The sequence below is a fragment of the Bacillus rossius genome, unplaced genomic scaffold (genome assembly GCF_032445375.1).
Source record: "Bacillus rossius redtenbacheri isolate Brsri unplaced genomic scaffold, Brsri_v3 Brsri_v3_scf50, whole genome shotgun sequence".
In the NCBI taxonomy this organism is placed as follows: Eukaryota; Metazoa; Arthropoda; class Insecta; order Phasmatodea; family Bacillidae; genus Bacillus; species Bacillus rossius.
The window spans coordinates 65230-77785 of NW_026962700.1; the positions used below are offsets into that span (position 1 = coordinate 65230).

At 60.1% G+C, this 12556-nt stretch overlaps 1 protein-coding gene across 1 annotated transcript in view; it reads left to right on the forward strand.

The window, feature by feature from the left end:
* Positions 1-10974: 10974 nt before the first annotated feature.
* The window catches only part of LOC134544777 (uncharacterized), a 39155-nt gene continuing 37573 nt past the window's right edge, over positions 10975-12556 (forward strand). The window contains exons 1-2 of the mRNA XM_063388513.1: positions 10975-11082; positions 11189-11305. Coding sequence (XP_063244583.1) covers positions 10975-11082; positions 11189-11305 — 225 coding nt within the window. The remainder of the gene's footprint in view (positions 11083-11188; positions 11306-12556) is intronic.

Sequence of the window (12556 nt, forward strand, 5' to 3'; positions counted from 1 at the left end):
CGCACGGCCACAGCCTCAGTCGCGGGTGAAGGTGGAATGTGTCGGCGGTGATGGGTGAAGGTGTCGCGCACCAGGAGTGCCACCCCACCCCCCCGACCATCACGGTCGGAGCGGTGGACGGCATATCCCGGGACGCGGAGGGGTACAGCGGGGGTCAGCCAGGTCTCTGATAGGAACACGACATCGGGTGAGTGCTCGTCGACGAGGTGAAGGAAGTCGAGAAGCTTAGGGAGCAAAGAAAAGGCGTTCCAGACTAGGAGCTTAAGGGGCGGCGGGGGATCCATCGAAGAGACCCAGAAGCGCTTGGAGGAGCACCTCGAATCTCTCCGAAGGGGACTTGGCATGGGACAGGGCGGTCAGGGTGCGGCGAATGAAGGGAAAGTACTGCCGAAACAGCTGGATGAGGTCACGTATGATCGTGGTGAATGAAGTGTCGTCAGCGTCCGGTCGGTGAGATGAGGGGTCCTGAGGTGCAGATGGAGATGGCCCGTCGCGGGAGGGGAACAGGGTGGCGGCGGCGGAACCGCGCCGAGTCCAGGCGTTGGAGGTGACGGCGGGAAAGGCACGAGCGTCGGTCAAGTTTGGCGGTCGCGGTCGCGGTGCCGGGGTGGCCTCAGGCTGTTGTCGGGGGGGGTGGCGTCTGAGGTAGGCCTGGTTCACCCGGCAGTCCATGGAAGTCGCGAAGTGCGCCTCGCCGCAATTGACGCACTTCGGAGTCGTCGATGTGCACTCGCGGGACCGGTGGGGCCCGGCACACTTGAAACAGGCCACCGGCCTCTCGCAGCGTGTGGATGGGTGGCCGGCCTGCTGGCACCGGTAACACTGCGGGACCCGCCCGCTGCCACGATAGCGTTCGACGGAGACCACCCAGCAGCCCAGGGAGCGTAGAGCCAGGAAGGGAGCTGCCTCCCCCAGGTGGTGAGTATTAACCAGGAACGGACGGGTCGTGGCGGTGTCGGTGACGCGGAGCGGAGTGACGGAAGCAACGGGTAGGTCCAGGTCGAGGAGGGCGGCGTGCACCTCCTCGGGGGTAGTGGTGAGTGGGAGACGCTTCAGGACGAGTCGGTCCCCCTTCTCGTCCTGTCGCAGGTGCGTGAAAGGCTGATGGCCGAGCTGGGTGAGGTGGTTGTATAGGAAGGTGTGATCAGCGGCGTTAGAAGTGTAAAAGAAGGTGCGGCCGTCGACGGAGGTGATGGATAGCTTGCCAGAAAGGAGCGACTGAAACGATTGGGCCAGGGTGAAGGGGCTGGTGGTGATGGGGAGGCGGCAGCCGATGGGCGGCATGCGGGTAGGCTTGACGGTGGCGGCGGCGGAGGCAGATGCGGGGGCGGCAGCAGGTTGGGTGGGAGGCCGGGTGCGGGGTCCAGGTGCAGATGCGGAGGTGGATGGTCGAGGCGACGGCTGACGAGCAGCGGAGGTCGATGGCTGAGTCGCGGCGGTCGTAGTCGGCCGGGGGGTGGTGCGGCGGGTGAGGTGTGAGATGCGGGATGACGTGGATGGTGCAGGTGACGAGTCCCGGGACGAGGTCCCCTCCTCGCCGGCGGAGTCGAGCTCGAGGGCGCCAAACCGGTTGGAGATGGAGGTGCGGTCCTCGGCGCGCCCCATCCTCGGCCGCTTCACCGTCCGGCGGGGGAGGCTGAAGCCGGTGTCCATCGGCACGTCCCGGGGGGCCGCAGGCTCGACAGGGATGAGTGGCAGTGAGGGGGAAGGCGCTGAGAATGGTGAGGAGATGGGGTGAGAAGCAGAGGGGGTGAAAGTGCAAACTGTCGTGGTCGTCATGGTGGTGGTCGTGGTGGTGAGGGTTGCTGCCATTGTGACGTCCGGGGTGAAGGGGGTGTCGGAGCAGAAGCCAGGTGGCACCATCTGGTGATGCTTGGACTCCGACACCTTCGTGCAGCGCTCCTGGGTGCGGATCCCGGTCCGGCTGGGGGTGGGGGGCGGCGAGCATCCCTCTGCTCCAGCATCGCCCGAGGCACCCGTCCGGTCTCGGTGGCCACCAGGAGGCCTGGTGTAGTCCCTCAATGGCGGTTGGAGTCGGCCCTCAAAGTCGGAGTCCCCCAGGGGCGGGTCCTCCCCGGACCCCCCCTCGGCCATGCCGACGAGAAACAATCAAGTCGGCAGGCCAAGAGCCACACCCGGGAGGAACTACTCTTCTCGGCCACCTGGTGACAGCCCCAGGAAGCAGCAGCAGCAGTCAGCAGTCAGTTAAAGGTGGAAGAAGATGGAGTGAATATAATAGGAGTGATGCTGAGTAGAACTTGTAAATAAAAAGAAAATAAAAATTAGTGGAACCCGAGGGTTGAATTTATTTCTGCAGAGTCCCCCCAGCAATGCCCAGGGGGGGACCCTGTTGCTTGCTGCTGAGAGTTACCAGATCCGGATATGCACCCAGCAGCAAGTCTTCGCACCAGAAACGACTGGTCGGATTATAAAAGCACGCGAGGAAAACTCGAATTAACTAAGGAAATCCCTGCAAACCACTCAGAGTAGCACCTAAGAGCAGTTTGAAGGGAAACCAGAGCACGGTTGAAACTTTGAAAATCCGGACTATATAGGAAAAATGTGCGGACCACCACTAATGGTGAAAATAGCGTACGGTCGTGCAGCCTGAAGCCGCGAATCGTCCGAAAATCGCCTCGTGGGACACGGCACTCGATATTTCGTGAAACCCTAGGTATGTTGCTAATGGAAAAAAGTTCCCCTCTCGACTGTGCCGTGGTGCCCGCCTTTTTGCCGAGGCGGACGCGACGACCCGAGTGCCGCCACGCGGCAAACGGTGTAACCAAGTGCCGCCACGCGGCAAACGGGGTAACCAAATGCACGCGGCGGTCGACCGTCGCCGTGGGTACAGAAACAAAGGAAACGAGGTGCGAGTAGAAACGGGCAGTTGTAGGAAGAAATTGTATTTGCATTGTTGGTGTGTACTGTCATGTAGTGTGATGAACTGGCACGGGAGTGTTATGTCTGGGGAAAGAGCTGTTTCGGAGGTAGAAGTACATAACCTCAAAACACGTTGATGAGGTGGTCCGAGCTCCAAGTGAAATAGAAAAGCGAAACACTGCGCAGCATACTTACCTGGCGTAGGGGCTACCCTGTGTGCGGGTCGTTTTGAGTGTGCTTACGCGCGTAGTTGTGCTCTTTTCGCTGAATTTCGGTTTTCCCCCCCTCCCCGCTTCACCCCCGGGTCCATCGGTTTTGCTGTAACCCCGCGAGTGTGTAAATTCCTGGTCGTGTGCGCGTGCGTCGGTGCTGCCGCCTAGCGGCGGCAGTCAGAAGCTGCTGGTGTTGCGGTGCCTGGTGCTGCTCCTGGTGGCGGGATCTACAAGCCGCTGGCCTGCGCGGGACTTCGCCGAGCGCCGCCTGGATGGTGCTGCCCCTGGTGGCGGCCTGCGGAACTCCGTGCTGCCCGCGCCCTGTGTCGTCATCGCAGGCGATCGTCTGCTGAATAATGTGAGCCCGACCCATATTTCACGCCCGATTCAGGTCTGTTTCATTTCCCTTATTTTCTGGTTTAATTTTATGCTGCTTGTTGTTCCACATTCTTTCCTTGCTGGTTCTATTAATTTTCTGCGCATTCATTTCCCGTTTTTGCTGTTCACGCTTGCTGCTCCTTGTGACGAGTCCGCGTGTCATGGCCGCCAGGTCTCTCGTTCCTGCACATTTAATTTTGCAAGGCCGACTCATGCCTTTCTGTTTGCACTATTAATTGCTGCTGCGTTTATTTCTGTTTTCGTGATTGCTGATTGTTTATTGGTCCGTGATCTGTGTCTCGCGCGCGGTTTATTTACGTTTTCTGTGTTCGCTGATTTTTCGTTTTGCTGTTTGCGATCTCGTGGTATTTTTGTGGTCGTCATTTCGTGTCATTTTGCTCTGTACTTTCGTGTTTTCGCTCTGTATTTTTTCTGTTTTCTGTTCTTGTGTTTGGGTCTCGTGTCTTTCGCTCCTTTGCGTATTTTTCGTTGCCGATTTGTTTATTTAGTATTTTTGTGGTTCGTGTTTTCTGTTTGCTATAATAGTCTCGCTGGCCATCTTGTCTTCTTCGGCTTGCCTGGTGGTTGGCCTCCGGCAGTTCCGGCAACGGCCGGTGCTTGTTTTCTGTTGCAGTTAATGGCCGCCTATGTGGCCCGCAATCGATTGCTGTTGGCCTCGTTAGTTGGAGCGCGGCATACTTGCGACCAATTAATTATATTTAATTTTCTGTTCCTGCGCCCAGGTTTTGTTGTGGGTTATTTTTGCTGTTCTGTTACTTCTTTATTTTCTTCTTATTATGGCGAGTGAACCTACTTGTGACATTATTTCCTGTACCACTGATACTGATGATTACGAACATTACTACATTGCTGACTGTCCTGCCCAGCCTGTGCGCACTGTGTCTCTCTCCCAGCCTTCTGTTTGTGTGGCGGTCAGCGCGGTGGCGCCTGGCTGCATTGTGTCACCTGTTATGTCCTCCTCGCAGCCTGAGCGGATTGCGCGGCCTTTGTCCCGGCGTCTGGCGCGCGCTGATGGTTCTGGTGGCGATGGCCCCCGGCCTGGGGCTGGGGCGCGGCGCTCCCTCAGTCTTGATCGGCGGGCGGATGGCCCCCGCACTCGTACCCAGTCTTCGTACGTTGGGTCCAAGCAGCCCAGTGGGGGCGGCGTGCCGCCGCCTGTGCCGGATCCGTACGCGGCCCAGCGGCCCGGCCTGACGCCGCCGTCTGCCTCGGGGGTGGACCAGCCCCCGGGTGGTTCGTGCCAGCTGCCTGCGACGCCTGTTGCTGTCTTTTCTGATGTGGGGCTACCGGTGGCCTGCCTCCGGTGTGCCACCGCCACCGTCACCACCTCAAGCGTGACGACGACTAGCCGGACAACTGCTGCTGGGGGGCACGTCTTTGCGGTGCCTGACTATTCGCTGCGGTATCGTGGCATGGCGGGCGATTCCACTGCGCCTGCTGTCACTGTGGCGCCTGTGGCTGTGGATGGCGCGCCCGCGCCGCCCGTCTCGTCGGGTGCTGGGGTTCCTGTGTCTGTTTATTCAGGTCCTCCTTTGGTGGTGCCCCGCCCGAAGCCCCTGGTGGTGGCTCCGCGGGACCAGGAGCCGGTGCTGCTGGGCAAGCGGAAGCGCGCTGCGGCCCCGGGCGACCATTTGCTGTCCCCTGACTCGGAGCGTGAGGAGCAGGGTGGAGGTTCTGGTGGGCCTCTGCCTCCCCGGGCCAAGCCGCCGCCCAAGGGGAAACGCCCCAAGTCTGGGGGCGCCCGCGGCCGGTCGTCCCGGCTGTCGCAGACCTCTGGTGATCTGTCTACCTCACGGGACGACCTCTCCGATGTGTCTGCTGTTGCTGGCCCTAGCTCTGGCCGCCCAGCACGGCCGCCAGCGCCCGGGGCCCCCTCGCCGCGGCCGGCGGTGTCCTCTGCTGGTGGTGCGCCGGCCCCTGCGCCGCCTCTTACAGGCCGGAAGTCCTGGCCGCCTGTCATCGTGTGCCAGGGGGGTCTTTCGCCTACTGCGCTGCGGGACTTGCGGGATCTGCGGCCGCACTTCTCTGCAGATTTCGAGGCCAAGAGTTTCGCCCGCACGTCCACCTTTCAGATGCGCAACAAGGCGGACTTCGAGAAGATGCGCACCATTCTGCGGGAGCGTGGCATGGCGTTCCACACCTGGGCCAGTCAGGAGGACCGCAATGCTCGGGTGGTGATCCGGAACCTCCACCTGGACACCCCGGTGGAGCTCATCTCCGAGTTCCTGACAGAGCAGGGCATCGCCCACAGCAAGGTGGTGCGTATGGGCAGCCGCGGACCTCAGGCCACTCCTTGGCCGCTCTTTCTCGTGGTGCTGAACGGGACGGAGCAGAAGGCGCAGGCTCTCCAGCTGAAGCACCTGGGACACGTCGCGGTCAAGGTAGAGCTGTACCGCGGCAGCCTTCGGGCTGTCCAGTGTTATAGGTGCCAGGAGTTCGGCCACTCCAGCCACAACTGCGATAACCCCGCGGTGTGTGTGCGCTGTGGGGGGCCCCACCGGTCTACCGACTGCTCGCTTGATCCTGCCTCTCCGCCCACGTGTGCGCTGTGTGGCCTGGATCACCCGGCCAACTTCTCTGGCTGTCCTTCTCGGTTGGCGTACGAGGAGCGTCAGGCGCGCCGCCGCAAGCCTCCAGCCCGGGGCCCTGGCGGGTTTGATGCGACCCGGGGCAGTCAGTTTCCAGGTCTGCCGGCCTCTCGTCGTGACGGCGTGGACTATGCGGGGGCGGTTGCGGGCTCTTCCCGCGGCCGGCCTGCTGCTGGCGGTGCAGATGCGCCCCCCGAGGGCGGGCGCGGCTTGGCTGCTGATGTGCAGGAGATCATCCGCCTGCTGAAGGACCTGCGCCTCTCGTCCTGGCTGCAGTGCATCCGGCGCACGCTTGTTGCCCTGGCGCGTGCCCCCACTCTCCTGGAGAAGGGCGAGGTGCTGCTGTCTGCTCTGCTGCGGCTCTTTGGCGATGACGATGCGGGGCCCGGGCAGGCTGTGCCCGCCGCTGGTGCTGCCTCTCATGACTAGCCTGCTTCTGTGGAATGCCCGGTCTGTCCGTTCTCATTCCCAGGAGCTGGCTGACATCCTTCACCGCTGGTCGCCCGACCTGGTGCTGCTCACCGAGACCTGGCTCAAGCCGCATTTGGCGCTTGACGTCCCGGGCTACGTGTGCCACCGGGCTGACCGCCCTGCTGGGCCGCGTGGCGGGGTTGCTGTGCTGGTGCGGTGCCACATCTCCCACTACCGCCGTGCTGTTCCTGCGCTGGCCGCGGCGGAGGCGGTGGCTGTTCGGCTGACGTCCACGCGCCCGGCCCTCACGGTGGTGGCCGCCTACCTGCAGCCTAATCGGGTGCTGCCCACGGATGACCTGGTGCTGCTGGCGCGGCTGGACGCTGCTGTCTTGCTCGCTGGCGATTTCAACTGCCGCCATACTCGCTGGGGCTGCGCCGCTGACACCTTCCGTGGCCGTGCGCTCCTGCGGTTCACGGCTGCTTGCGATCTGACCATCCATGCGCCTCCCTCGCCTACCTACTGTCCCACCCGGGCTAACCAGCGCCCTTCTGTCCTGGACTTGTGCCTGACCACCCAACGGCTGACCGTCGTTTCCCTGGCCGTCCTCTCTGACCTCGCCTCTGACCATTTACCGGTGGTCGGTGTTCTCCAGGGTCTTCAGGCTGCTGGCCCTCCTCTGCGGCGGCGCGACTACCAGCGGGCGGATTGGCCGGCCTTTCGGAGGCACCTGGATGACCAGCTGGACCTGGGGCTGACGGTGGCGACCCCTGAGGACCTGGATGACGTGGTGGAGCGGTTCGCTGCCGCACTTGGCAGTGCGGAGCGTGCGGCCGTCCCGTTGCGGCCTGTGCGCCCGGGGGGCAAGCCTTTACCGCCGCCCCTGCGTGCGCTGATCCGGATGCGGAATGCTGCCCGGCGTTGCTGGCAGCGCCTGCGCCACCCCCAGGCGCTGGAAGACTACCGGTACTACAAGGGCCGCTGCCGCCGTGCCGTTACCGACTGGCAGGCCTCTCAGCACCTTCTGGCCCTGCGGTCTTTATCGGCGCAGACGGGCTCGGTGTGGGGCTACGTCCGGGGCCTGCGCTCCCGTGCCGCTGGTGTCCCGCCGCTGCAGTCTGGTCAGCGCTTCCTGGATGACCCCCGGGATAAAGCGGAGCTGTTGGCGGGCCACTTCGTGTCCACCTTCGTGCCGCACGCTGTTCCGGCGGCTGGGCCGACTGCTGCCGCCTTCCGGGATCTGCCGCCGCTGCCGCTCCCGGCCGCCGTGGGCTCCCTGCTGGTCACGCCTCGTGAGGTGGAGCGTGCCGTGGGCCGGCTGAAGCTGGGGAAGGCTCCTGGCCCTGATGGTGTGCGCCCCGTTTTGGTGAAGTCCCTCTCCCGGAAGGCGCTTATTTATTTCACCAAGCTGTGCAACTTCAGCCTTCTTCTGGCACACTTTCCTCTGCCGTGGCGTCATGCTGTGATCGTCCCGGTCCCCAAGACGCATCCTGCTTCTCCAGATGTTGCCCTGTACCGGCCTATCTCTCTGCTGTCTTGCCTCTCCAAGGTCTTTGAGCGTATGGTTCTTGGGCGTTTGGGGCTCCACCTGGCGGTTCATGGCACTCTCCAGGACTTCCAGTTTGGGTTCCGCCGGCACCTGTCTGCGCTCCAAGCTGTTGCATACGTGACTGACCTGATTTCTGCCGGCTTCAATCGGCGGGCGCACTCCATTCTCGTGCTGCTGGATTTAAAGCGCGCCTTTGACTCGGTTCACCATGCTGCCCTGGTGCACAAGCTGCGGCGGACGGAGCTGAGCCCCCATCTGATCAATCTCCTCCAGAGCTTCCTTGCTGACCGTACGTTTGCTGTCCGGGTTGATGGCGCGCTCTCCGGGATTCATCGCGTGGCTGCTGGGGTGCCGCAGGGGGCGATCCTGAGTCCGACGCTGTTCGCTGTGTTCCTGGCGGACATGGCGCCCCCGCCTGGGGCTACTTTGGCGCTCTACGCCGATGACACGGCGGTTCTGGTGACCGGTGACGACGCGCAGGTGCTGCAGGCGCAGGCGCAGGTGGCGCTGCGTCACTTGAGCGGCTACATGGCCTCCTGGGGCATCTTGCCGAACCCCGCGAAGACCCAGGTGCTCTTCTGCACCAAGCGCCGCCGCCGACCACCGGCCCCCCTGGTGCTCCTGGGCGTCTTGCTGCCGTACTTGCCTGCGGTGAAGTACCTGGGGGTGCTGCTGGACGCCACTTTCACCTGGCAGCCCCACATCACGGCGGCGGTTCGGAGGACGCGGATTCTGCACAGGACGTTGCGGCCGGTGCTGGGGGCGCGGAGTGGCGTGCCTCTGCCCACCCGGCAACTGGTGTACAGGGCCTACATCCTGCCAGTGTTGCTGTACGCGTCGGTGGTCTGGGCGGCGCTTCCCCGGACTTGCTGGCGCCCCATCAATTCTGTGCTGCACGCTGGTCTGCGCCTGGTGCTCGGCTACCCGCTGTGGACGCCTGTGGAGCTGCTGTACCGCCTCTCTGGTCTCCGGCGGCCGGTGGAGATGGTTGCTGACTTCGCCCGGCGGTTCTTCAGGCGCAATGCGCGCAGCCTTAACCCGTTGGTCCGGTCTATTGGGGACTACGACGTTGCTGCGCCACACGCCCATCCCCGGTTGCGTGACATTCTTCGTGACGACCCACCCTAACTTTGACATTTTTACGTGCTGTGCGTCGTTTGACTCTGGCTGTCTTCGGTGTACTTTGTGTGCTTCGGTGTGTTTTTGTTTTCTTTTTCAGGGTTATTTTTGGACTTTAAATGCTTTATTGTGTCAGGGTGGTGTTTGTGTATCGTGTCTTGTTTGCTGTCTGTGTTTATTAAATTAGTGTTTTGTGTGCCTTCCCCCTCCCTCCTCGACCCACTTGGTTCTCTGTTAGGGTTCGGGGGGGGTGCTCTTGTTCAGCCTTATGCTGTAAATTTATTTTAGGGTACTGTTTCATTGAGTGACATCTTGCCTGCGCTGGGTGTCTTTTCATGTATTTGCTTTGCGCCACGCTTCTCGTGGGTGCCTTTTGGCTTCCTTCTGGCCCTTTCTTGTAGGGGATTTAATTGTTATTGCTTTCCCCCTTCGTTTGCTGGTATGCTGCCATTTATGATACCACTTTGCTTTAAATGTTCTTAATTATTTTTCCTATATTTTTGCAACCAACATGGCTGCCTTTTAGCTTTTCCTTTGGGATCTTTTATTTGCCTCTCTAGGCATTCTTTTTGCGATGTTTTTATTCGTCGCTTTCTTTTGTTGCCGCGGCCCGCGAGTGTTCGGGTCGCCTTTTTTTTCCTCTCTCTTTTGGCCTCGGTGGCGTTTCGCCACCCATTCTTCGCTTTTTGTTTTCTTTGCCTCGTGGGGGTTTTCGGGGTTTTTATTCCCCGCCCTCCTTCTCGTTAGCTGTTTTGGGGCTTCTCCTGTTTCTGGTCATTTTTCCTTTCCCCTTTTTCAATTTGTTTTGGGGTTTTTCGTGTTTTTCCCCACTTATTTTTACCGACTTGTTTTCTTTCGTTCTTTTTGTGTATTTTTTATTTAAATTTGTTTTCATGTAGGAGCCTGCGGCTGAGGCATGTAATTGTATCTTTTTGTTTGTAAACCGACCAAGGTGTATTTTAATTTTCTGTTAATAAATGTTATGAACTTGAACTTGAACTTGCACTTCGGTTGAGCTGACCTCTGCGATTACCCCAAATGTGGGTAACTCGGGCGCGTAATTTTTGGTAGTCGGGACTGCGTTCGCGCTGTCCCGGTGAAAAAATTTCAACTTAGTAGTTGTGAAGTAGTGTTAAGAATTATGTACAGTGAAGTGTAATTTTTTTTTTTTTTTTCATCTGTGTATGGTATGTAATGCATTCGTAGGTCTCAAGTTTACGGTGCCTTGGCGAACAACCCCACCGTCTTGAAAGTGCGGAAGGAAGGTACGTAATTGTGCATGGTAATAGTTGAAAAAAGAAAAAAAAAATTCCCATGAACGATACTTGTCCAATTCGATTTTTCAGATTTCCCCCTCCCCGCCTCACCCCCGGGCCCAGTGGTTTAACGGTAACCGGCCCAGTGTGTAAACACTGGGCACAACAAAAAATTGTTTAAAGACTCATCAAATGTTCCCCTCCACGGAAATCTTTAGTTTTTTTTTTTTTTTTTTTTTTTTTTTTTATATAAGTGGGGCCCCTAGGGGCCCACACACAAAAACATCATTTAATACATAAAGATACATACAAGGCAGTGGACAAGAACACTGTACAGAACATAAACACAAAGATGAAGAACATGACGATGCTGCTGGACCCCGCCAACACGGAGGTTCTTGAAGGTCCCGGCTACTTGTTGGGTGGAGGGGGGGTGAGGGACTGCTGGGGGTGAAGAGATGCTGATCCAGGAGCCGCGCAGCTGATGGAGGCCGCGCGGAGAAAACGGCGATGCTGATGACGATGGGAAGAAGACGGAGTGGCGATGTAGATGGTGAACTATGGTGGCGGGTCCGCGGAGGCTACCGGTGGACGTGGAGGTCCACGCCGTCATCTACCGGGCCCACCGGCCGCCGGGACGTCGTCAGCGTCGTCGTCGGAGTCGTCGCGTAAGTGGTCAGTCGAAAAGAGCGGTCGTCGTGGGTGGGGTGCAGGAGGCAGCGGCTCCGCAAGTTGAAGGATGAGGGGGTTGTCGCTGCGTCGGCATCGGCGTAGGAAGTAAGTTGTCATGGAGCGAAGGAGAGGGTGAAGGTGGGGCAGGCCGGAGTCTGCCAGGAGAGTCAGCCTGGAGGTGGCGCGGGGGAGTCCGAGAAGGAGACGAATCCCCAGGAAGTAGGTGCGGGTAATGGGGCGAAGGTTGAAACGGGATGAATGAACCCACACGGGGGATGCGTAGGTGAAGCGTGGGATGACGTAGGAATGAAATGCGGTGATGCGAACCGGGAGGGGGGTGCCAGATGAGGGTCGCAGTATCGGTGCCAGCTGCGCCAAGACCGCCCTGGATTGAGTCTTCATGGAAGCAAGGTGCGGGATGAAAGTGAAGGTACTGTCCAGGGTCACCCCCAGATAGCGGACCTCGGGTGACCAGGGGATGGCAGTGCTGGAAACTCGTGGGGGGTGGTCCTGGCGTGGGTGGATGCGTGAGAAGAGAATGGATTGGGTCTTCGAGCAGTTCAGCCCGATGCCGTGCGCGAGGAACTGAGTAGAGAGTGATGTGAGCCCGCGGCTCAGGCGGTCGCCGAGCATCCGCTCGGAGACGGAGGAAGCGAGGAGGCAAGTGTCATCGGCGTACTGAACCAGGTGAGTGCCAGGTGGTGGTTGCAGGTCGGCGATGTGAAGGGTGAAGAGAAGGGGTGAAAGGATGGCGCCCTGGGGGACGCCGGCCATGATGTGACGGGGGTCGGAGAGTTCGCCCTCCACCCGAACCCGGAAGGTACGACCCCCCAGGAACGAGCAGATGAGGCGTATGAGATGAGGTGGAAGGTCGGTGGCGGAGAGACGGTGAATGAGTTGTGAATGGGGCACGGAATCAAATGCCCGGGCAAGGTCCAGAAGCACCATGCCCGTGTGTTGGCGCCGTGCGAAACCTTGGACAGCCAGCACCTCCACACGGGCGATGGCGTGGGAGGTGGAGTGACGTTTGCGGAAACCGAACTGGTGATGGGGGAGAAGATGCAAGAGGTTGACGTGAAGGAGAAGGCGTGTGAGAATGGTCCGCTCTGCGACCTTAGAGATGATGGGTAGAAGAGAAATGGGGCGGTACGATGATGGTAGGGAAGGGGGCTTCCCGGGTTTGGGTATGGGTGAGACAATGGCCACTTTCCAAGGGGTGGGGAAATGACAGAGAAGGAACATCGCGTTGATGATGCGGGTAAGGAAGACCGTCGCCTTCCGAGGAAGAGCACGGAGGACGGGTGCAGGCAGAGAGTCGGAACCGGGGGCAGAAGGGGGCTTGAGACGGAGGAGGAGTGTGCGCACCTCCGATGGCGTGGCGAGAGGGAATGGCAGAGAGTCCGGAAGAACGGGCAGAGTGACGTGATGTGCGAGGGGGGGGGGGTGTGTCCCCGTCGTCCGAAGACTCGG